Source organism: Alligator sinensis, unplaced genomic scaffold (assembly GCF_000455745.1).
Source record: "Alligator sinensis unplaced genomic scaffold, ASM45574v1 scaffold1035_1, whole genome shotgun sequence".
NCBI lineage: Eukaryota > Metazoa > Chordata > Crocodylia > Alligatoridae > Alligator > Alligator sinensis.
The window spans coordinates 25,353-46,469 of NW_005842555.1; the positions used below are offsets into that span (position 1 = coordinate 25,353).

General features: G+C 53.1%; 2 protein-coding genes across 2 annotated transcripts in view; one reads left to right on the top strand and one right to left on the bottom strand.

The window, feature by feature from the left end:
* The first annotated feature begins 4,046 nt into the window (after window positions 1-4,046).
* Window positions 4,047-16,302, top strand: NIPAL4 (NIPA like domain containing 4). The gene is made up of 6 exons (XM_006032191.2): window positions 4,047-4,083; window positions 7,693-7,941; window positions 9,278-9,334; window positions 9,889-9,979; window positions 10,894-11,054; window positions 11,851-16,302. Exons 1-6 carry the CDS (start codon window positions 4,047-4,049, stop codon window positions 12,453-12,455), a joined length of 1,200 nt encoding a protein of 399 aa, XP_006032253.1. The 3' UTR covers window positions 12,456-16,302.
* An 11-nt stretch (window positions 16,303-16,313) lies between these two features.
* The window catches only part of ADAM19 (ADAM metallopeptidase domain 19), a 29,980-nt gene continuing 25,176 nt past the window's right edge, over window positions 16,314-21,117 (bottom strand). The window contains exons 15-17 of the mRNA XM_025213876.1: window positions 20,844-21,068; window positions 19,849-19,983; window positions 16,314-18,720 (exon numbers count right to left, since the gene is read on the bottom strand). Coding sequence (XP_025069661.1) covers window positions 18,673-18,720; window positions 19,849-19,983; window positions 20,844-21,068 — 408 coding nt within the window. The 3' untranslated portion in view covers window positions 16,314-18,672. The remainder of the gene's footprint in view (window positions 18,721-19,848; window positions 19,984-20,843; window positions 21,069-21,117) is intronic.

Genomic DNA, 21,117 nt, shown 5'->3' on the forward strand with positions numbered 1-21,117 from the left:
TAGGGTGGGACGTTCATTTATCCAGCCACGCTTACAGCAGGATCCAACAGGACCCGAGCCACATGGGCCCCCACTAGGCAAAGTTAGCGTGAGGTCATCCCAAACCTGGGTGACCTCAGCTTCTGCTTGAGGGCCCGCCAAGGCCAAGAGCAGCTCAGCTGGGCTCTTCTTTGCAACCAGCTAAGGAGATGCTCGGTCAACGAGAGAGGAGGCTGCTCCGAGCCTTTCAACAGCAGCCAGGAGCTCACAGGTTGGGTGCGGAGCGCGCAGGAGGAAGTTTTGCCAGGTTGTTTGGGTTCATTATCACTTGTGGGAGAAAGGTAAGGAGCATTTCATTCACCAGATGCAGCCTGTCTAAACCAGTGACCTGCTGCCTGCAGCTGTGATGGGCAGCTCCGATTAAAGTACACCCGAGTGCAAAAAACCCAGAGCTTCCCATTCGCAGGGGAAGGGGGAAACCGTAAGAGCCCCAGGCTGCTGCGACTGAATGAATCCAAATGAGGCACTTCTGTTGGTTTTACTGATCTCTGCAGCCTTCCAAAGACAGCCGGCTCCTGGGCCCTCCGTTAGGAAAGGTTTTCATGACTGTAGTGGGTTTGTGTGCACACACGGCTCCACGCTTCTCCCATTCAGCTTCCCTTTGACATCCTGGTGCTAGAGAGATAGCAGGAAGGCCTGGGAAAGCAAAGGGGTGCCCGGTTTGTTGGTGACATCAGTGATGGTACTTTATCAGAGACCTCTGTGCAAGTTGTGATCAATCAACATGATTTCTGCAATCTGCCTTGAGAAAGCATCGCTCCAGTTGCATGCAACACTGACTCCAAACCGACTCGAGCAAGATACGGCCAGATCCGCCTCCAACCCAAATGAGCTGCAACAGTCAAACGGATGCTAACAGCGGCAAAGGTGCACCCATCGGATACCTTTATTGCTTCCCCACCCTCCCGCCCCTAGCTCTGAATGCCATGTCACAATGCACTGGACATCTTTTAAACAAGCAACAGAGTTTCACCCATGTTGTGGTTAATGGGTCTGTCCTTATCAGACCCGTGAAGAAACTAATACACACAAGCCCCTCACCCCCGTTTTGGCTCCATCACCCATTCTGGAGTCAGATGCAGAAGTAGTCTACGCTAGAGAAGGTTACTGCTCCAGCTCTGCGAGCATCTCTCTCCTGGCACACCTCCTCAGGAAGATGCTATTTATACTAGTAACAGTGCATGGATCAGTACAGTTTTCACTGCTTCCTAGTGGGAAAGAAGCTCTTTTAGCAAAAGCATTTTTTTTGCAAGAGAATCGCTGCACCTACTCTACAGCGTCGTGGTTACACCAATGTTGTAAAAACCTTGCGCTCCTTATCCACGCGACTAGGCCAGCAAAAATGTCACGTGTAGATCTAGCCTCAGTATCTCCCTGTCACTTGTGTAAAGCAAGCGTGGATCCACCCCTCTTGTCACGCTGTGCTAATTTCTTCCACTGTCCACTCCCCATATTAGTTCCTACCTTTTGATCAAATCTTATTGGTAACTAGTGCTGAGAAAACTCTGGGACGCTATATATCGATGTATAGAGATATGTATTTGTATCGATATATAGAGATAGCTATATGTATAGATAGATAGATAGACAGATAGATAGATAGATCTGATTTAGTTACTCTATAAATTGCAAATCTACCCTGACTTCAGACTACCACAGCTACCTCTCTCTCACTCGTCTAAAGCCCACAGAAGTCAATAGGAGTCTCTGCCTTTTGCACAGAGAAACTTTCCTAATCCATACATCCTCTTTTCCACATATGCAAGTGATCCACAGATCTACTCCCGCTCTCGCGGGTGCACTGACTGTACAGAGGCAATCGCGGTGTGTTGGAGGGGACACACGTCATCCTGTGGATTCCTTGCAAACGATGAGCCACGATGACTCCCCCGGGCTTTTCTGTCAGCCCGTGCTTTTGTATTGTGCTCATCACGATGGAATTCAAACACTTCTGAGTATTCACTGTGCGTGCAGTGCAGCTGATCACCTAGATTATGCACTATTGTTTCTGCGCCCTGGTTGAATGATGGACCTGGGTTAGAAGCAGGATAAGTGCTTGGGGCTATTTGCCTGTGGCGTGAATGCTTGTAGTAGGGCTGGATGCATTCCTGGAAGAGCAGGGGAGTGAGTGGCACGGCCTCTGAACCAAAACTTCCTAGACCCTAATGCTTGAGGCTGCAGGGGAGAGAGGAGCAGTGGGAAAAACCCTGGGCAGACCCTGTTTGCTGAGTGAGGCAGGAGACTGGACAAGATGGAGCTACGGTCTGACCCAGTCAAAGGCAGTTCTTCAGTTATGTAACGCAGACGCTCTCAGACTTGGGACAAGTTTCCTCTCCATGAGCGCTCCTGAGCAGGGAAAGGCCTGTGGGAGAGCAGCGAACCAAAGGGCTGGAGGTTGAATCACGCTGCTGTATATGAGCCATTTCCATTGCAATCAGTGTTTGCAGGCGCCTTTGTACGGTATCAGCTCCTTGTAGCCGTGCTGGCCTAAGGACACAGGCAGACACGGTTCTTTGGGTAGAGGTGATATCTTTTATTAGACCAACTAAATAGTTGGAAAAAAAGTTTTTCACAAGCTTATGCCCAAAAGCTTGCAAAGAACTGCCTGTGGCAGGGGGTCAGGCTAGATGATCTGTTCAGGTCCCTCCTGACCCTAGCTGCTATGAAACTATGAAACTTTTCCCCAACTATTTAGATGGTCTAATAAAATGTTCAGCTAAGGACTCTTTATCATGAATGCATGTGCTGCTATCTCATTTAGTCCAACCTCCTGCATCCCATCGATTTTACCAGCGCCATGCAATCCCTTCCCTGGGACTGAGTGAAGATTTATCCATCTCTCTTGTCCTCCTAGAGTCTCATGTGATGTGCCTTGTGCTCCTGTAAAGCGCTGGGCACTGCTGTTGTGTTAAGTTCATAGCAATAATGCATAGCCAATGTTAACCCCCCACCCTAAGCCTTTCTGTGCTGTTCCTTTGAGAAGGCTCCTGGCTGCAGGTGGAATCTCTTTCACCATGAGAAGGTATTCATAGATGCTAGGGTCGGAAGGGACCTCAATAGATCATCGAGTCCGACCCCCTGCATAGGCAGGAAAGAGCGCTGGGTCTAGATGACCCCAGCTAGATACTCATCTAACCTCTTCTTGAAGACCCCCAGGGTAGGGGAGAGCACCACCTCCCTTGGGAGCCCGTTCCAGACCGTGGCCACTCGAACTGTGAAGAAGTTCTTCCTATTTGGGATGAACTTTGTGCATTTTACTAGCCCAGTTGGCTGCTTAAAGGGGTGGAGGGGGGGAAGCTCTCTGTTTGCTTTTAATCTCTGCTGTGTGGTACACAGCTCCCTGCATACACAACACTCAGCGCACACTAGATGGATGGCATATTATGCCCAGCTCGGGCACACAATATTTGGATGCATGCAACTGGACGTGGGCTGGTGAGATCCAGCTCCTGGGGGGTGCATACCCAGTCAGCCCCAACCCACGCGAGGGCAGAAACAAGACACCCAAGAGCAATCCCCATCTCCGAACGGTCTCGGGATCCAGAGGGGCACCAAGCCCCAAAGCTGGAGCAGCAGCCCTCCACCCCTGCCTTGCTGTGCTGGCTGCACCTTAGCACGCCCCGGGTCCGACACAGCTCCTTCTTGCCCGGTGCCCTGTGTCCGAGAGCAGGCGCCGGCCGACAGGGACAGCGACCTGCGTGGGACATGGGTTTCCCCCCCCCCCTTTGCATTGCAGGTGGACGAAGCTGTGCACGATTGCTACCATCCCTGTTACAGAGGATGCAAATCTGAGCAGGCGGTCACCCCCCTTCCTGCCCCAATGCAGCATCTCTAGCCAGGACCCTGCAGGAGCGAAGCCCCGGACACACGCAGCACCCCGGCACGGGGCTGCTCCGCCTCTCGCCGAGCCCGGCAGGGCAGGGCAGGGCAGGGCAGGAGGAGGGAGGAGCCGCGGAGCAGGTGGGTCCGTGCCCGGCCGGAGCGCGCGGCTGCCGCGGGATGCGCCCATGGAGCCGCCGGGGCTGAAGCGCAGCTGTGCCCACGGTGCGTGCGGGATGGGGATGGGGATGGGGCACGAGGTCCTGCGGGCAGACGGGTGTGCAAACAGGGGCACGCTTGGCACTCCTGTGCCCTGCCTTGTCGGCACCCCCGGCGGCTGCTGCTGCTGCTGGGGGGGGGGGTGAGCAGCCACCAAGCCCCAGCTCTGCCCCTGGAGCTAGCCCTTGGGTCCCACTCCCCTTTTGCTGCTGGGAAAGGGGGCTATGCAAAGGGTTGGGAGAAGAGGAGGAGGGACCGGGGCTTATGGAGAAGAGAGGAGTGAGGGGGGGTTTGATAGCAGCCTTCAGCTCCCTGCAAGGGGGCTGCAAACAGCTGGGCTGGTCTCAGTGGGGGCAGATGGCAGAAGGAGCAATGGGCTCACACTGCAGCAGGTTGGATATTAGGAAACACTCTCATGAGGAAGGTGGTGAAGCGCTGAGTTAGGCGACCCAGAGAGGTGGTGGACTCCCCGTCTTATAAAGTTTTTCAGACTTGGAGTTGGGGCTGGTTGGGGTTGGACTTGGACTAGATGCGACCCCCTGAGGGGTCGCACCCTTGTTTTCTACATGAAGAAGCCACACAAGCAAACCTCAGGCTTCGTCCCCCTCAGGTTTCCTGCTTGGTCTGTGGCTGTCAGGGAGACGCAGGCATTTTCTTTGCGAGGAGCCATGGAAAAGCAACATCACACAAGGACATTGTGCGCACCGGGGCGGGGAGAGAATTCACTTTTGTTCCACGTCTCACAAGGCCTGTTCTGTCTCGGGCGGGAGGGAACCGCAACGTTTGCATTGCAGGCTTCATGGGGAGCTGCGGCTTTTCTTCCTACAGCTCTTACCAGTGCAGGAGAGAAAAAAAGGGCCAGTAAGTCGCCTCTCCCATCGCCTGGCTGCACCTCGGTTGTTCCTGGGGGTGCATGGCACAACCACAACCCGGGGGGATCCTTGGCAGTACATGGGGCGACTTTTACCCAGCGCTAAGTGACCGCTATTGTCGCTGCACTTCAGCCGGCTCCATCCCCTGAACATTTCAGTTGCATCAATGGAGCCTGGATCAGGAAACCCCTGCTAGGAAAAGGGAAGGAAACATCCCTGCTCCACCAGCCCTGGAGGCCTCTCTAATGAGCAAAGCCCACTCGGCAGGCTCCTCTTCATATTAAAAACCAAGACAATGATCTAGCTCAGTGAGTCTCAACCAGGTGCCAGGCCACCCGGGGGTGCCTGGAGAGCCTTTCGAGGCTGCTGTGCAGCATCACGCAGTGTGCAAATGCGACTTTCCGGATAAACCCTGAGATTGCAAACAGGAATCCAGGGGGATACGAACATGTCGACGTGCTGCAGTCTTTCCGAGTTCTTTGCAACAGGAGAATTGCTCTATTATTTTTTTCTGCAGTCAAAACGCAAGTGAAAACTAAGAGCTGGCATTTTCTGGCCTAAAAGAAAGTTAAGAACCACTGCTCTGGCTAAAAGATAGGATAAACTCAATGTGCTCTTAATGATCTACTGTAACCCATTGGCAGCACTAGCAGGAAGCAAAGTGATGTGTCCCCTAGCAGGGAATCCTTTCATCTGGACGCCCTCCTCCAAACCCTCAGGGTGCAGATTAGGCCCCAAGTACCTGCACAACAGCAGCGCCTTGCACAACACCCCGCCTTGCAGTCACTTGCATTTGCACGATGCGTCTCACCTGCTTTCCAGCAGCCAAGTGGAGCATAGGGCTTGGCACAGAAGGATGGATGGAGAAAGAAAATGTATTGTCTCAGGACAGATCTGTTCTCTTATGAAAAGCACCCTGGGATCAGGCATGTCTAGGCAGAGCCTCCCAGCATTTCCAAAAGGGATATTGGTGCTCCAGCATCTCTAGGGAGGAGTCAGGACCTTTGTCTTCCAGGTGCCAGATAAAGGATCTGTAATTCTCTCAGATCTGTAATCAGGGTGTTCATTGAACACACATGATGTCTGAGTGCACCCATTATCTACCAGGTGATACATGGAGCTGGGAGGGGGAAGAGCCAAGTGGACTTTGCTGGCATAGTAACTCTGCCATCAGGGGGTCCTGGTTTTCTTCCTCTGTTGGCCCCAATCAATGACAGCCCTGCCTCATAATTAAGGAGTTGGGGAGAGCACAAAGTCCCACATCTAGCTCCTATCCTTTTTCATGCATGGCTTTGCAGGCATAGATGCAGTGCCGTAGAAACCCTCCTGCCCTGCAATAGCCAGGTCTCCCCTGGCCAACAAGCAAAGCAGTTTGAGGCAGAAAGACTCAGGCTGTCTCCTTCTCTGCCAAACCCCAGCCCAGAGCCCTGACACTCAGCTTCCAGCAGCCCTGGGCTGCTTCCTAATCCCCCAGCTCCTGGCCCAATTATCCCAGGCCCTTCCAGACCTCTGCCTCCTGCAGCCCCTCTCCTGCAGCACATCCAAACCCTCTCTGAGGGCCCAGCTCTTCCTTTTATATCCTGCAGGGAGCTAATTGCCACCTGCCCCCCTGCTTCCTACAGCATCCTAATTAGTGAGCCACTCCAGTTAACCCCTTCTCTGCTGCGTGGGGTTTAGGAGCCTAGCAGGACTCGTGGGGTGGAAAACCAACGATGCTTTGGATCCTTCTGGCCCAAGTAGAGCCACAGGACTTTCCACTCATCGTCAAAGTGGTTGATGGGCTTCCCCTAACAAGGGAATGAGGCTGATTACATACCGGCCTGGCCTGGTGTATAATGAGACTGGGTTATTCCCCCTCTGCAGCCCTGACCTATGCCAATGCCAAGAGAGGACATCAAATCTCTGTCCCAGACTCTGGCAGGTTGCCCCTTTGCACACCCATCCCAAAGCACAGGGTGCTGTGAGAGCTGCTCCCCATCCCTGCCTCCGGCCACCCGGAGCTGTGCCCAGGTTTCATGCGAATGCAGTGATGCAAACGAGGCTCCGCTGCATGGAGGCGTGGAGAGGCCGCATGCATCCGTGCCAGCACGTAATGGTGTCAGAGGCATCCGGCTGGAGGAAAGATGCAGCTTCAAGCCAAGTGTCCCTGGACAACCAGTGCCTAACAGCCACATCCACCCAGAGTCCTGCGTGGACCTGGCCCCTTCACTAGTTCGCTCTACTAAAGGATGGGAAGTATTTGCACCTCTGGCTAATCCTTTCCTCACCTCCACAGTTGCTTCTTGTTTTGCATTCACCCTGTGCATTCAACGGCCAAAGGAACAAGTCTAGATCTCCACTGACAGACAAGTCCTCCAAACCCCTCAGCAGTACGTCACGTGTGTCTGCTTGAGGTGGCAGTGCAAGAAAACACCTGTATTTGCACAGAAAGAATGAGCTTTCTGTACCCCGTACTGTGCATGGGGTAGCATTGTGCAAGGAAACATAGATCTTTGCACAGAAAAGAAAGAATGGGGTACCTCGGTCCTAAGGGTCCTCTAGGACCTAGGTAGCCCATTCTTTTCTGTGCAAAGATGTGTTTTCTTGCACGGTGCTACTCATACCCCTTTGGCAAAGGCTATTTGGTGAGCCCTGGAAACAGACAAAAATCACAGGCCAGGTGTTTCTGGAGGAGTTGCATCTGGACTTTACTGAGGCAGTCTCAGCTAACTCCTCTCTGTTTTCTCTCCGTGTCGTGGCCCAGGGTCCCTGCTTACCTTGTCCTGCCTTTCTCGCCACGTCGTGTGCCGAGTGATCAGTGAGACTGAGCTGGCCCTCTCCTCCCATGATAACCTGACCTTGGAAACCTCCTGGGAAACGCCGGTAGAAAGCAAGTATGGATTCTACATCGGCTTGGCCCTCGCCATCTTCGCCAGCTTCCTCATCGGCAGCAGCGTCATCCTCAAGAAGAAAGGACTTCTGCGGCTGGTGAAGAAGGGGGGCACCAGAGCAGGTAGGGCTCCTTGGAGCCCGTGGTGGGAAAGGGGGGGTTCAGACCCAGAAGCATCATTCAGTCTCCCATGACCGATAGGGTGGTGGGGCACAGGGCAAGGTTTGCCACGATCCAGGTGTTGAAACAGCTGCTCCAGGCCTCGGGCAGGACCTTGCAGCTGCAGAGCGGGAGGGAATTTTGGGCTGGCCCCCGAATTTTGCAGAACAACCCACTCCTCACCCTCAGCAACGTGCGGCTCGGATGGGATGAGAAAGCCACTGTCATCTATAGGGGGGTTCCTTATACACAGCACCAGGGCTGCATTGCTTCAGCCGTTTTGATGCCCTATGATGGCTAGGGGTAAAATGTTATTCCCTCATGGCAAAATACCATCTTCACTAGCTCCCTAGCATCCAGCAACCAATGCTACCACCGTTCAGCTGCCATCACCAGGAGGCAGCCCTGTCTATAGGTCTGCAATGCCACCGAGTGGGGCAGGCCTCATTTCTGAGCCCTCTAACGATGCTGCAGACTTGTAGTTTTGCCTGGGGACATTGACTGCAAGACAGTCAGTGCACTGCAATGCTGTGCCAAAGCGGTGCCTGCCGCCTGGGCTGCCTGGGTCTTCTCCCTGACCCAGCATATCTGGGCCAATAACATGGAGCAGGGGCGCAGTCGGGGCTTGAGCAAGAAGGCCGCATGCCTGGGCGCATACGGGGGATGATCTGTTAGCATGGGTGGGAGCCTCGGGTAGCCTTTAGGTGTGGCCGGTTTGTGTGGGATGGTTGCACAAGGCGTGCTGGCGTTCAGCACAACAAGCTGGTTTAGCCGGAGGCAGGTGCCCGTCTTGCACCTTTGGCCCAGCATGTGACAGGGAAGGGTTTCTCCAGGCTTTGCAGGTGCTAAGGAATTACAGATCCTTTATCTGGCACCTAGAAGACAAAGGTCCTGGTGGAATTGCACATGTAGGTGTGTGGGTGCACATGAACGTGCCCATTGAGTGAACAGTGCTCTGTGCAGCTGGATGCATGTGCCCGCAGACCCGGGCAGCCGAAGCCTTGGTCCCTTAGCATGGGCTGATAGCACCAGCAGTGGAGGGAGGGGAAGGGAGCTTTGCCTTACAATAGCTATTTTCTATTGCATTTAATAGTCTGCCCCACACTTTAAATGCCCGCCCTTGCAAGATGTGACTGCTTCGTTTATAATGTCTTTTCCTTTCTCTGTCATTCTTCCTTCCCATCCCTTTCAAAAGCCATTTCGCACCCCCACCCCCCACTTACCCACTTGTTCCTCAAATGGTGACTAGTTATTTCTTTTTCTATTAGCCCCTAAACTTCTGTGTGCTCTGCTTTCCCAGGAGACGGCGGTCATGGCTACCTGAAGGACTGGCTCTGGTGGGCTGGACTGCTAACCAGTGAGTAGGGCTATTCACATTCCCATGGGCTCCCAGCTATCCATGGAGGGTCAACCAGGACAACGGGCCACGTGCTTCGTCCGGGGTCGTTCGGTGGGGGGACGCAGAGCAGACCTGCTGTCATATCCCAGCCCTCCTCCTGGCTTGTAAAACTCATTCACGCCAGCACTTTAACTGCCACGTGTTGGACCCACCTAGATTCAACCCCAAGAGCTTCTCCCTTTGGAGCCCAGGGAGGCCTGCTCCCCCTCCCTCTCTGATGCTGGAGGAGGTCAGGCCTGGCTTCGGCTTGCAAAGTTTGGGTTGAGGTGTATTCTCACCCCTGGGCCTGTCCACGAGCCTGAGGCTGAATCCAGGACGCAGGACTTGCTGCAAAACCCCTGTCCCTGGAGCTGACCTGCCTTTGTGTAGCTCTTGCTGGGATCACTCCCATGTCCCCTGCAGCCCAGGACCGACCTCCCTGGGGAAACCTGTGCTGCGCTCCCTTATCACGGGCACCAGTAACCAAACACAGAGGAACTCACCTGCTGTTTGCTTTTGTCCTGTTTGCTCAGTGGGTGGAGGGGAAGCGGCCAACTTCGCTGCCTACGCATTCGCACCTGCCACGATTGTGACTCCGCTGGGCGCCCTGAGCGTGCTCATCAGGTGACTTTCAGCTCTCTGTATCCTGAGGTTTGAGGCTATTTCTTTCCAGTCTCAAAGTGCCAGATGGTGCTAACAGGGGAGGGAGATACCTGGCCATTGCTATAAAATAGGCAACCATCCAGAGGCTCTTTTCCTGGCAGGGCATGTGGCACAAAGCAATGTTACCCCTTAGATTAAACTACCCACTGCTGGGCACATCTACACATGCACTTTAATGCACATTAGTCTATTTTAATGTGCATTAAAGCATCACTGAAAAAACAGTGCTCTATACTTAATGTGCATTAAGACAAGCTAATGCACATTTTCTTAGTACCACACAACGGGTACTAGATTTAATGCACATTAACTAAAGCACACGAATGCATGTGTAGATGCTCCTGCTGATGAGCAGTACTGCGTGTTCATGTGACCAGCGGTCCAGGATCCACTTGGAGGAATTGAAAAGAAAATCTCAGGAGGTCACATCTAGTCCAACCCCCTGCTCAAAGCAGGACCAGCCCCAACTACATCCTCCCAGCCAAGGCTTTGTCTACCCGGGTCTTCAAAACCTCCATCGAATCCATGGTCCTTGAACCCTGGGGTCTTGAGCCTGTTTCTTTGAGCATGAAATACTTCAGACTGTCTAAGTGCCCAGGAATGGCAGTGGCAGTCCCATTTGTGGAGGTCCTTTGCAGAGCTGTCTGTGCTGTGAATCCTACAACACGCCAGCATCCAAGGAGCTCTGGGATAATCCCCATGCACTCTGCAGAGTTGCTCTAGACTTACATCCATGCAGTTGGGAGAAGAATTCCTCCCTGAGCAATTATAAAGCTCAGCATTTAGGGTACTTCACCTGTAACATCTAATACCAGTCCTCTGTCAATGGTCTTGGGGTGCCGTATTGACGTGCCTCATTCTTCCCACCCGTGCAGTGCCATTCTGTCTTCCTATCTGCTCGGAGAGCGACTGAACCTGCTGGGAAAGCTGGGCTGCATGTTGAGCATCGTGGGGAGCACCATGATGGTGATCCATGCTCCGGAAGAAGAGGAGGTCACCACTCTGGATGAACTGTCTTCAAAGCTGAAAGAGCCAGGTGAGCAGCAAAAGCCGTGCCATTGGCATCAGAAATGGGGCTGTGTAGTGGATGGAGGTAAGGCATAAAAACGCAGTGAAGTCTGTGAATGTTTTTTGAGTGAGAATAGAGCCTGGTGTCTAGCTGAAAGAGGTGGTAGTCCCCGTGCTGATAGAGGAAAGTGATTCTTCCCCTCTGTTCAGCACTGGGGAGGCCACATCTGGAGTCCTGTGTCCAGCTGTGCGCCCCCACGACAGAAAGCATATGGACACAATGGAGAGAGTCCAGCGCAGGGCAGTGAAAATGGTTGTGGGGCTGGGGACAGGACTGGTGAGGAGAGGCTGAGGGAACTGGGCTGATTGAGTCTGCAGAAGAGAAGACCAAGGGGGATTGAATAGCAGCCTTCACCTCCCTGCAGGGAGTTGCAAAGAGGATGGAGCTGGGCTGGTCTCAGCGGGGGCAGACGACAGGACAAGGAGCAATGGGCTCAAGCTGCAGCAAGGGAAGTTGAGGTTGGATATTAGGAAAAACTTTCTCCCGAGGAGGGTAGTAAAGCACTGGAACAGGTTACTCAGAGGTGGTGCAGTCTCCATCTTTGGAGATGTTGAAGACCCAGGTAGACAAATCCCTGGCTGGGATGATGGAGTTGGGGCTGGTCCTGCTTGGAGCAGGGGTTGGGCTAGACGTGACCTCCCGAGGTCCCTTCAACCCTCATTTTCTATGACTCTATGCTGCAAGCTTATAAAATGTTACAGCAACTGACCCAAATCTTGCGCTATTCCACTCAATGTGAAGGCCGTCTCGTTCCCTCTCCCAGGTTTCCTTGCATACGCGGTGATCCTATTGGCAGTCTGCTTGGTGCTGATCTTCTTCCTGGCCCCACACTACGGGCAGACCAACATCCTCGTCTACCTCACCATCTGCTCTGTGATCGGGGCCTTCTCCGTGTCCTCGGTCAAAGGACTTGGCATTGCCATCAAAGGCTTCTTCGCTGGCTGGCCCGTGCTGCAGCACCCGCTGACCTGGATCCTGGTTGTCACGTTGGTGGCGTCCATCACCACACAGATCAACTACCTCAATAAGTCCTTGGACATTTTCAACACCTCCTTGGTGTTCCCCATCTACTACGTGCTGTTCACCACCATCGTCATCACCACGTCCATCATTCTCTTTAAAGAGTGGGTCACCATGTCGGTCGTGGACATTATCGGGACAGTCAGTGGCTTCCTCACTATTATTCTGGGGGTGTTTTTGCTCCATGCCTTCAAGGACATGGACATCACTTTAGGGAACCTGCCACAAATGCTGCAAAACGCCGACGATGAACCTGCCCCCAAGGACGACAGGAACATCCTGGTTGAAGTGGACAATTCCAGCATGATCCCTGAGGATAAACCCAAAGTATTCATGATCTACAGCTAAAGCATCACTAGGAACATCCCAGGGGAAAGGTTGATGCTCGCAAACTGGCTAGAACAAGAGCATCCAAATGGGACCAAGCTATTTTAAAGACAGGAAAACAAATAGAGGCCTGATCCAAAGCCCATTGAGATCAATGGAGTCTTTCCATGGACTTTGAATCAGGATATGATCTAATGATGTATGAGCAAGGAGTATATTGGTCTTCACACAGATGTCCGATGGAAGTGCAAGTTCCTTGAAAACAGAAAAAAATCACCTGCTCTGGGATCCTTTCTGCTCCCTGCTCCTTTATCAGGACTGGTTTCCAGGGGATGTTCTGTACTTTTCTTCCTGAGCAAAACCCCAGTGGATGTTGCACTTACTTCAAAGTGACCCCATCGATGGTCCGATCGAGGTCCCTTTACTGAACACTTCCCAAAGGTCTTAGTCCCCCCCTTGCAGAGCACATCACCCCAGCATGATCAAACAGAGCTGGGAGATGCAGAAGGCACCTCCTCTCTTTGCAAAGCCCCAGACTCAAGAGCAATACTAAGCCCTTACATCAAACAGCTGCTGTCCGCAGTCTGTGGGGAAACGTGACTGTCAACTTGACCTGAAAGCTAAATCTTCTGGCAGGCCAAGCAAGGGAGCGGGGAAACCAGCCCCCTCCAGCTCCTCCTTTTGCAAGTCAGTTGCCCACCCATCCAGAGCATGCACACATAGCGTTAAGCCAGCAAAAACCAGTTGTTTCCATCATGCCCCATTGAAGAGTGTTCAAATACGTGTTGCACCTAGGACTGTTATGCAAGTCTACTTGAGCATCCCTGCAGGGCCCATCCAAATCATCTCAGGCAGCATCCCGGACTGCTACCGAGAAGCCTGCTTCACCCACTCGGCCCTGCCCGGCACATGCCAAATCCGGGCAGTGCAGACAGCTCGGCGTCCCTGAGGCTGCCCCAGCACCGCTCTCCGGCTCTGTCTCAGTTGTGCTTCCCTGCACACACTCGGGGCGCTCTCAGGTGACCAGGCTGCCTCCTCTCCAGCATTTGACCCAGGCTGAGCAGGAGAAGGGGGCAGCAGTCTGCAGCATGGCACGGAGGTGGTGTGGACCAGTCCATGCAGGAGTCTGGTACCAGCTTTCAAGAGGCACTTGAACCCAAGCTCTGAATCCAACTATCCTTCAAGAGGAAGCACAGAGCAGATCTTTGAATGGTGCTCCAGGTCGTGGGACAAAGCAGCATCTCCTATCCCTAAATCCCAGGAGAGCTGAGTCTCAGCTGAGCAGCTCACACCAATCCCTGTGCAAAATGTGCCTCGCTCAGGGAGCCGTGCTGGTTCCAGGCTGGTACAAGCTGTCACGGTGGACTGTATACAGGACAGCCCAGCATACCTGGGTACATGAGCAGCCAGTGCCACTGCTAGATAAAACTCAGTATTTCAGGTGCTTAAATGCTGCAGCATATTCCTCTCATTCCTGTACTGCAAATGATCTCCGATTCTCCAAGAGATGCCTGGTACCTCTGGAAAAGAGAGAGAGCATCCATGCTATAGCTTCTGGGTTTCACATGCTCTGCCCTTGGGATTTGGGCCTGTTTGGAAAAGCGGCACCGCTCTCCAACTCCTCCGGGATCCCGGCGGGCTGCGACCGGAAGCAGAGCCAGCTCCTGAGCGCTGGGCCGCGTTGGCCCAGAGCAATTTCGGCATTGAGCTGTCGTGTTATTTGATGACACTTCTCCGTGCTCTGCAAGCGTGCGAGCTGGGGCAAACTTTATCGTGGAGGTGAAAGAAGTCACTTCGAGCTTTCTGGCCAGCTTCTGCCAGTCTCTGCTGACTACTCATTTACTTTGCGGGGTGTCCCCTCCTGGAGTGACGGTCTACTCGGCTCGAGTTGCAGGACCTGAGCTTGGGTGGTGGCATTTTCCACAGGGCATGAAGGAGAAAGTATTCCTAATGCCTTTGTGTCTGTGAGCGGATGGAGCATCAGGCCCCTTTGCCCACAGCGATTGCTGCGGTCTCCTCCAGACTGGGCCCAGGTCAGTGAAAGCCGCGTTCGGCTGGAAGACCAAGGCAGTGCAATGCTGAAGGGGTTGTTTGATTGCAAAAGTTAGGGGAGCAGGAGGCTTGGAGACCCCAGGCCTCACATCCCATCGGTACAGCTTGGGGGGCTATCCAGAGAGAAACCTGCTAGCTGTTAGAGGCAACATGGGAATGAGCGGGTGAGGCTAGGTCTGGCCGTATTTATTTTGCTGTTAAAACTCTGCTCCCTCGCATCCTCCTTGCACGGTTTCTCTGGCTGTGCTTCGCCCTCCCCTTTCCATCCCTTTTTTCCCCTTGCATTTTCACTCTGTCCAGCTGCTGTTGCACCATCTATCAGTGCAAACCCTGTGGTGTCCAGGCTCACCACCACCCCTGGAGCCCCAATGTGGGGGGAAAAGGGGGCGAAGCCAAGCAATGTGCATTCATTCACATCCAGCTGCTCCTGAATCTTGGCCCTTTGCTGCTGGCAGCCTCTGTATTAAGTTAGCAGGCCCTGCCACAGGGCCTATTAGTGCTGAAAAACCCCGTTGCACCTTTGGATGTGGTGCAACTATATGTCTGGTCCCAGGGGAGAGTTAAGCCCCTGTAATCACTGGTGCTCAAGGGCTGAGATCCCAGGGATAAAACCACAGCTGGCATAAACTTTCCTCACTCCATTAACTCAATCAACCAGCTCTTAGGTTTCTGCTGCCTATTTCTTCAGAGGCTGAAGATAATCATTGTCTTTTGAGAGGACGGACACCGGCATCCTTTTATGCCTAGAGGGGTGAGCTACGAAGCTCAAACCATAAGTGCTGATCTTGGCACCAGAAAGTGGGGTGTAGGGCAGCCGTGGCAGGGACAGAAATCATAGTCACAGAGCATGGGCTGGAAGGGAGCTCCAGAGGTCCCATCTAGCCCAGCCCCTGCCTGAGAAAGGATCAGCTCCGTCCAAACCAGCCCAGGCAAATCTATCAGCTAAACTCTTTGTAAAAGGACCATCAATCCTGACACAAGACATCACACTTGACCCTGCTCCAGGGGCTCTTCCAAACAGGATAAGGGGAAAGCAGAAGCAGCAATGTGCTGAACTGGGATTAGCTGCAAAAGCAGGCATTTCCCCATGTGCCCCCACGGTGCTGCCCGGCCCGTGTCATCTCCTCTGGGGGCTTCAGCACCAAGCGATTCCATCCAGCCCCATCTACAAGACTTGGGGGACCTCCGTCCTCACGAAGCACCTTACCCTCAAATCAAAGAAGCCAAAGGTATATCCGCTGTGCTGTCTGACCAGGCACGAGCCCCAGAGCAGTTGCATTTCAGCCCTGTTTGCTTGTATTTGGAGAGGGGAAATAAAGGCTTTTTGTACCGACACTTGCAGGTGGGTGTGAAAGCTTTCTGCGTGCTTCCCCTGCCAGGAAGGTAGTGCCCAGATGCTCTCAGAGCGTGCAGGCTCCCGGTATCCTCAGCATTGCGAAGAATAGAGCATGCTGTGGACAGGAGAGCAGACAAGGTTCATTGGGTAGATGTGATATCTTTTATTAGACCAATTAAATAGTTGGAAAAAAGTTTTTCGCAAGTTTTAGGGCACAAGCACCCTTTGTGGAGAGGAGAGTAGCCCGGCAGCGCCCTCACCTGGCAATGGGGTACGGTCCCTGCTGCCCCAGCTCTCCCATACCAATGCAGGCAGTAGCTGATGTACTGCTCCTTGCATAATATACTAGAGGTAATTTGCAATAGCTTAGGGTCTTTCTCCTGCCTAGACCACGTCCTTCTGTTTGGAAAAGCCCCTTTTTCCTGCACTCCTGTCATTTCAGGACACGGCACTGTTTAAAAGCATATCTGTTGTCAGCTTGACCCCTCAGTCTCGGGTGCGGACTCAGTTAATCAAAGACCTTGCTCCCCATTTTGATGCCAATCGACAATAAATTTATTAAATCTAAACCAGGCAAAAGGCACAAGGAATTGCATATTCAAGTATTTGCATAGATGCACCAAGATCATTACTGTAAACCATTAATACAGGGACAGAAGAGGAAGTGACACGTATTCGAGTATGTTCTCCCAAGAAATAATAACAATAAGTACCTAAAATCACCTTCTATCCCCCCCCAGCCCCATCCACTCGCCCCACACATACACGTGTACAATGCAAAAGGATTTGCCGAGTGTTACCTTCGGGAGGAGCCGTAGCTTTCAGGAACGACTGGTTTTGGTTGTATTCTGAGCTTTGGGTTTCCTGCGGGATCCGTAGAGGGCTTGAGTCCATGCCTCAACAGTCAAAGGAAAAACTCCTGATTAATTTTGGGGGGCATTGGATCAGAACCAGGGGCTGTAAACTTAGGTGGGTCACTGGCTTCAGGGATTAATAAGTCATAAGTGTGCGTGTGTGTGTGTGTGTGTGTGTGTGTGAGAGTGATCAGAATAAGATGTCAAGCTGTATGCAAAAGGCCTCATGCTGATTGGGACTAAGACCCAAGTCAAGTAGTGAGAAGCTAGTAAAAGTGGCTGCTACGGTCATGGAAAGGAGCCCCTGAGGAACAGCTCCCGGCTGGTGCAATTCCCTTCTGAGCAGTCTTCCATCGCTGCCTTTGGCAAGGAAAATATACAAATAAAGTGCCTGCAAAAACCCCCATCCATCGAGGTGCGTGTCGCTGCGCACCCAAGCACAGAGAGCGGCAGGCAGTAACGAGCACAGAGCGACGGGCAGGCGAGGAGAGAGATTAGCAAGTCGTTCTCTTGCACTTCGCCTCTGTGCCTTTCTCTGTCGGGGGGAGGTAATTTGACCGGCTCACCGTGTTTCAGAGCTAGGGAATCGGGGGAAATCTCCAAAGCAGCCACTGCAGTGGGCAACAACGGAGAGAAAGAGGAACAAATATACCCCTGTCTACTCACAGACTCTTGAAGAAGAGGTACCAATGCTGCAAACAGCCAAGTCTGATGTGAACGGTCCGGGGCATTTTTGGACAGGGAGCACTGATGGAAACGCGGTCCCCAAAACAGGGTGAGGGGAGGGAGGATGGGAAAGGGAAGGGTCTGGTTTTGGTTTCTGCAATAGCAGCAGCACGTAACAGGTGTCTCACACCGCACAGCCTTGACTATCTTGTGTGTAAAGCTCTGTCCGGTTTCTGAACGGATTCCTCCAGAATTGGAAAAGAGGCAAAACTGTTGGGGGAACCATATAGCTCGAAGTCTAAAATCCTGAGATAAAACATGTGGGAACCCAAACCAGTTAAAAAAACATCCAATTCACAAGGTCAAGTCCGTAGGATTCGAACCATCAGCTGCTTAAAGTGCACATGGAGGACTGCCTTCACCACGTCCAGCGAGAAGAAAGCTGGAATCAGTCAGCCGTCCAAGGAAAGCACCATATGGGATATTAAAACTGCCGCTTTTCTCCCAACTCGGCAGCTTTCAAGTGAAGTTGCTTCTTAGTACCTGGTGTTGAACTGTACTGCCCAGCACAGAAGCCTACACATGCAAAGTCTACTGGTCTGATGAGAAATGCATTCCCAGTGCACAGTGGAGAGGAGGTGACCAGCACCTGGCCTCCACGGGAATTTCTTCTTTCACCCTGCATCTTGTTGAGAGTTTAATCGGTAGTACCTTGTCGGCGTCCGAACACTGCGGATGCTGGAAAAGCCACAAGCCCGGGCCCCGAACATGAACGGGAGCAGAAAAATCGAACTGAACAGGTCATGCAAACGAATGGAAGGAGAGGAGAGAAAGGTCGCAGGGGTCTGGCTAAGGAGGTGCTGGTTGCAGAGAGTCTGCCGGTCCTTTTGGGCCAGCTCAGATCCACAGCCAAGCCCAGGTGTATTTTCAGCGGTTGAAACCTCTGGATGCCTGACATAAGAAGCCCTTTCTCTCCCCATCCTGCACTGCATATTGCACAACCGTATAGAGCATTGCCATTTTAAAAGTCACTCCTGTGCTGAAGAAAAGCTGACGGCACAGGGGCCACACTCAGCGTCGGTATATACACTGATGCAAGTCCCTGGAGACTTAACTGGAGTTGCATCTACCTAGACCAGGGAGGGACCAGTCACACCAGGCCTGGATTTGGTGTAGAGTCAGGCCAGAAACACGTCGGGCTGGGGAAGAGGAGACAAGGAACAGCACGCAACCTGCATGTCTGCGTCCTGGCAGCGAAGCCGTCCGACGCCCCGTGAGATCCGGAAAGAGCCTGCGTGCGGCGGGATGATCCGTGCCTCGAGCCTCGCCGTCACATCTGCAAGTCGTGCGCTGCTCCGGCCGCCCGCGCTGCTGGGCTCTGGGTGGGGGGAGAACGGGGACAATGAAGAGACGCAGCGGTGGAAAAGCAAAGGCTCCTTCCCAAGCAGATCCTATCACAGGGCAGGTGAAGCTGTCTCTGTCTGGACTAGCTGGCAGAAATGCTTTCATCGAAAAACAAGGCATCATCATGAATCATGAGAGATCAGACCGACGTCCTGCAAGAATCCTCACAACATCCTCAGGAGGGGTTTTCCCAGCCCAAGCAAGGAGAGTTTGGGAGCCTCCGTCTTGTGTAAAGGGTTTAGAAAGGGTTAAAGACTGGCTATCCCATAATGGCACAACCTTACCACGATGCTATCGACACTTAGAAAAGGCAAATAAAAATGAGAAGATGCTAACTGCAGATGTTATAATGGGATGACCACCATGGGTCATCTGCCCGTTCCCTTGATCTTCCCAAATTGCTCCCAAGGCTCATGGGGCTTGACACGTTTCCTGAAGACCTAATGAAGCGTGTCCCGCGTTGGAAAGCTTGTCTGACTCTATTCTGACCGTGCAGCTGGGCCAGTAAAAGATATTGCCCCCCCAAAATCCTTATGTCTGACCAACCTTCATTGCTCGCTGCCATTTCATGCCCACTGACCTGTGCTGTGTCTCCACGGGGAGGCAAAAGCAGCTGGGAATTCAAGAGCTACTCGGTCACTACGGGCTATAAGGGATGGACACACTTCCCAAACTGGAAGCGTGACGTGGCCGAGAGTCCTGGGCCTGCAGGCAATGCCCCACGGCTGCTCTTTGCTTAGGAGCTTCATTTCACCAGCTCGGGAGCTACGTACGGCTCACAGGTCACATCTCAGCCACCCTCGGGACACAACCCGGTCACCTCCCAGGCCAGCAGCGCTCAGGGCGGACATTTGTTTCTATCGAGCACTGGTCTGGAGTGACCACAGGCCCAGCACCCTGCAGAATCAGCCCCTGAAAGTGCTTCACCCAGAAAATACTTAGTGCGGATGGTGTAGAAATCAGTGCTACCTGCATGCAAACACTGCTCCCATCACCCTGTTTGCATGCCCCCTGGATCTGGATCTCCAGGTTATTGTCTCTGGAGGGGGTTTGTGATTTGGAGAGAGAGTATCGGCCCCTTGGCTCCACAGTCAGGTCCTACCTCTGTTGGTGGTGGCCAGCGTGGGCCTGGGCTCCTTGCAGCCGTGGGGGCGTTAGCCCCTGGCCCGGTTCTGTGTCCGGCAGGGACGGGGGTCGCTGGCAAGGCCTTCTGCGGCGGGCAGGGTCTGGACGTGTCCTACGGCAGAAACAGAGAGCTCTGGGTCCTCGCTCAGCGCCGATGCCCCGGGACTCTGACCTCAAAGCCCATCGCCGATGGGTCACTGCTCAGGACAGGCCTATACATGCATGCTCACATATAATATACACACACTGTGACACGTGCACTATACACACAATATACACTCCTTCCCATGATACACGAATGCTCACACACCCACACAATACACAGCCCCCACACACAAGCACGCTATACATGCATGCTCACTCACAGTTTACAAGCACCCCACACATGTGCCCTATACATTCATGCTCACATACAATATATGCACACCACAACACATGCACACTATACACACATGCTTTCACACACACAATATACACCCCTCACACACAATACACAAATGTTCACACACCCACACAATATACACCCCCACACACAAGCACACTATACATGCACACTTACACATAGGATACATGCACTCCACACACGTGCCCTATACATTCATGCCCACATACAATATATGCACACAACCCATGTACACTATACACACATGCTCTCACACATACAATATACACCCCCATGCTATACATGCACACTTACACACAGTATATACGCACCCTACACACACGCCTTATACATTCATGCTCACATACAATATATGCACACTGTGACACATGCACACTATAGACACAGGCTCATGCAGACACCCAATATATACCCCCACATGCTGCAAGAGGGGCCTTATCCCCCGTGCCAGCATCACACACAGGGGCTGTGACTCTTAACACTTCTGCCAGCAGCTAAAAAGACTCCCCCATGCTGGCTCCGACCATCCTGCTGCAGAAATGCACACGGTGAGTCTGAGACAACCTTACCTGCAGGACTGGGAGTTTGGGAGCAGGCGGGGGTGGTCTTTTTGGAGGAGGTTGTCTTGGCACATTCTTCATTCCTACCCCACGTGCTGGACCCGGGGAAGACCTGGTGTCACTGCTGCGCCCAGGCGGGAAAGCAGGGAGCGGCTGGAAATGAATGCTGGGCTCTGGAGCCGGCTCGGGAGGAGAGACCGGAGGGGCAGGGGGGATGGCAGGTGTCCCGATAGCCTGTACACAAGACAGAGACCGGGGTCACTTCTACACGGAGCTCGCTGCC

What these genes read in the sequence shown, in the direction of transcription:
- NIPAL4 (XM_006032191.2), top strand. Translation starts at nt 4,047, where the DNA reads ATGGAGCCGCCGGGGCTGAAGCGCAGCTGTGCCCACG. An exon ending in GAAGCGCAGCTGTGCCCACG is followed by an intron (nt 4,084 to 7,692) that starts GTGCGTGCGGGA and finishes GTCGTGGCCCAG; the next exon opens with GGTCCCTGCTTACCTTGTCC. An exon ending in TTCAAAGCTGAAAGAGCCAG is followed by an intron (nt 11,055 to 11,850) that starts GTGAGCAGCAAA and finishes TCCCTCTCCCAG; the next exon opens with GTTTCCTTGCATACGCGGTG.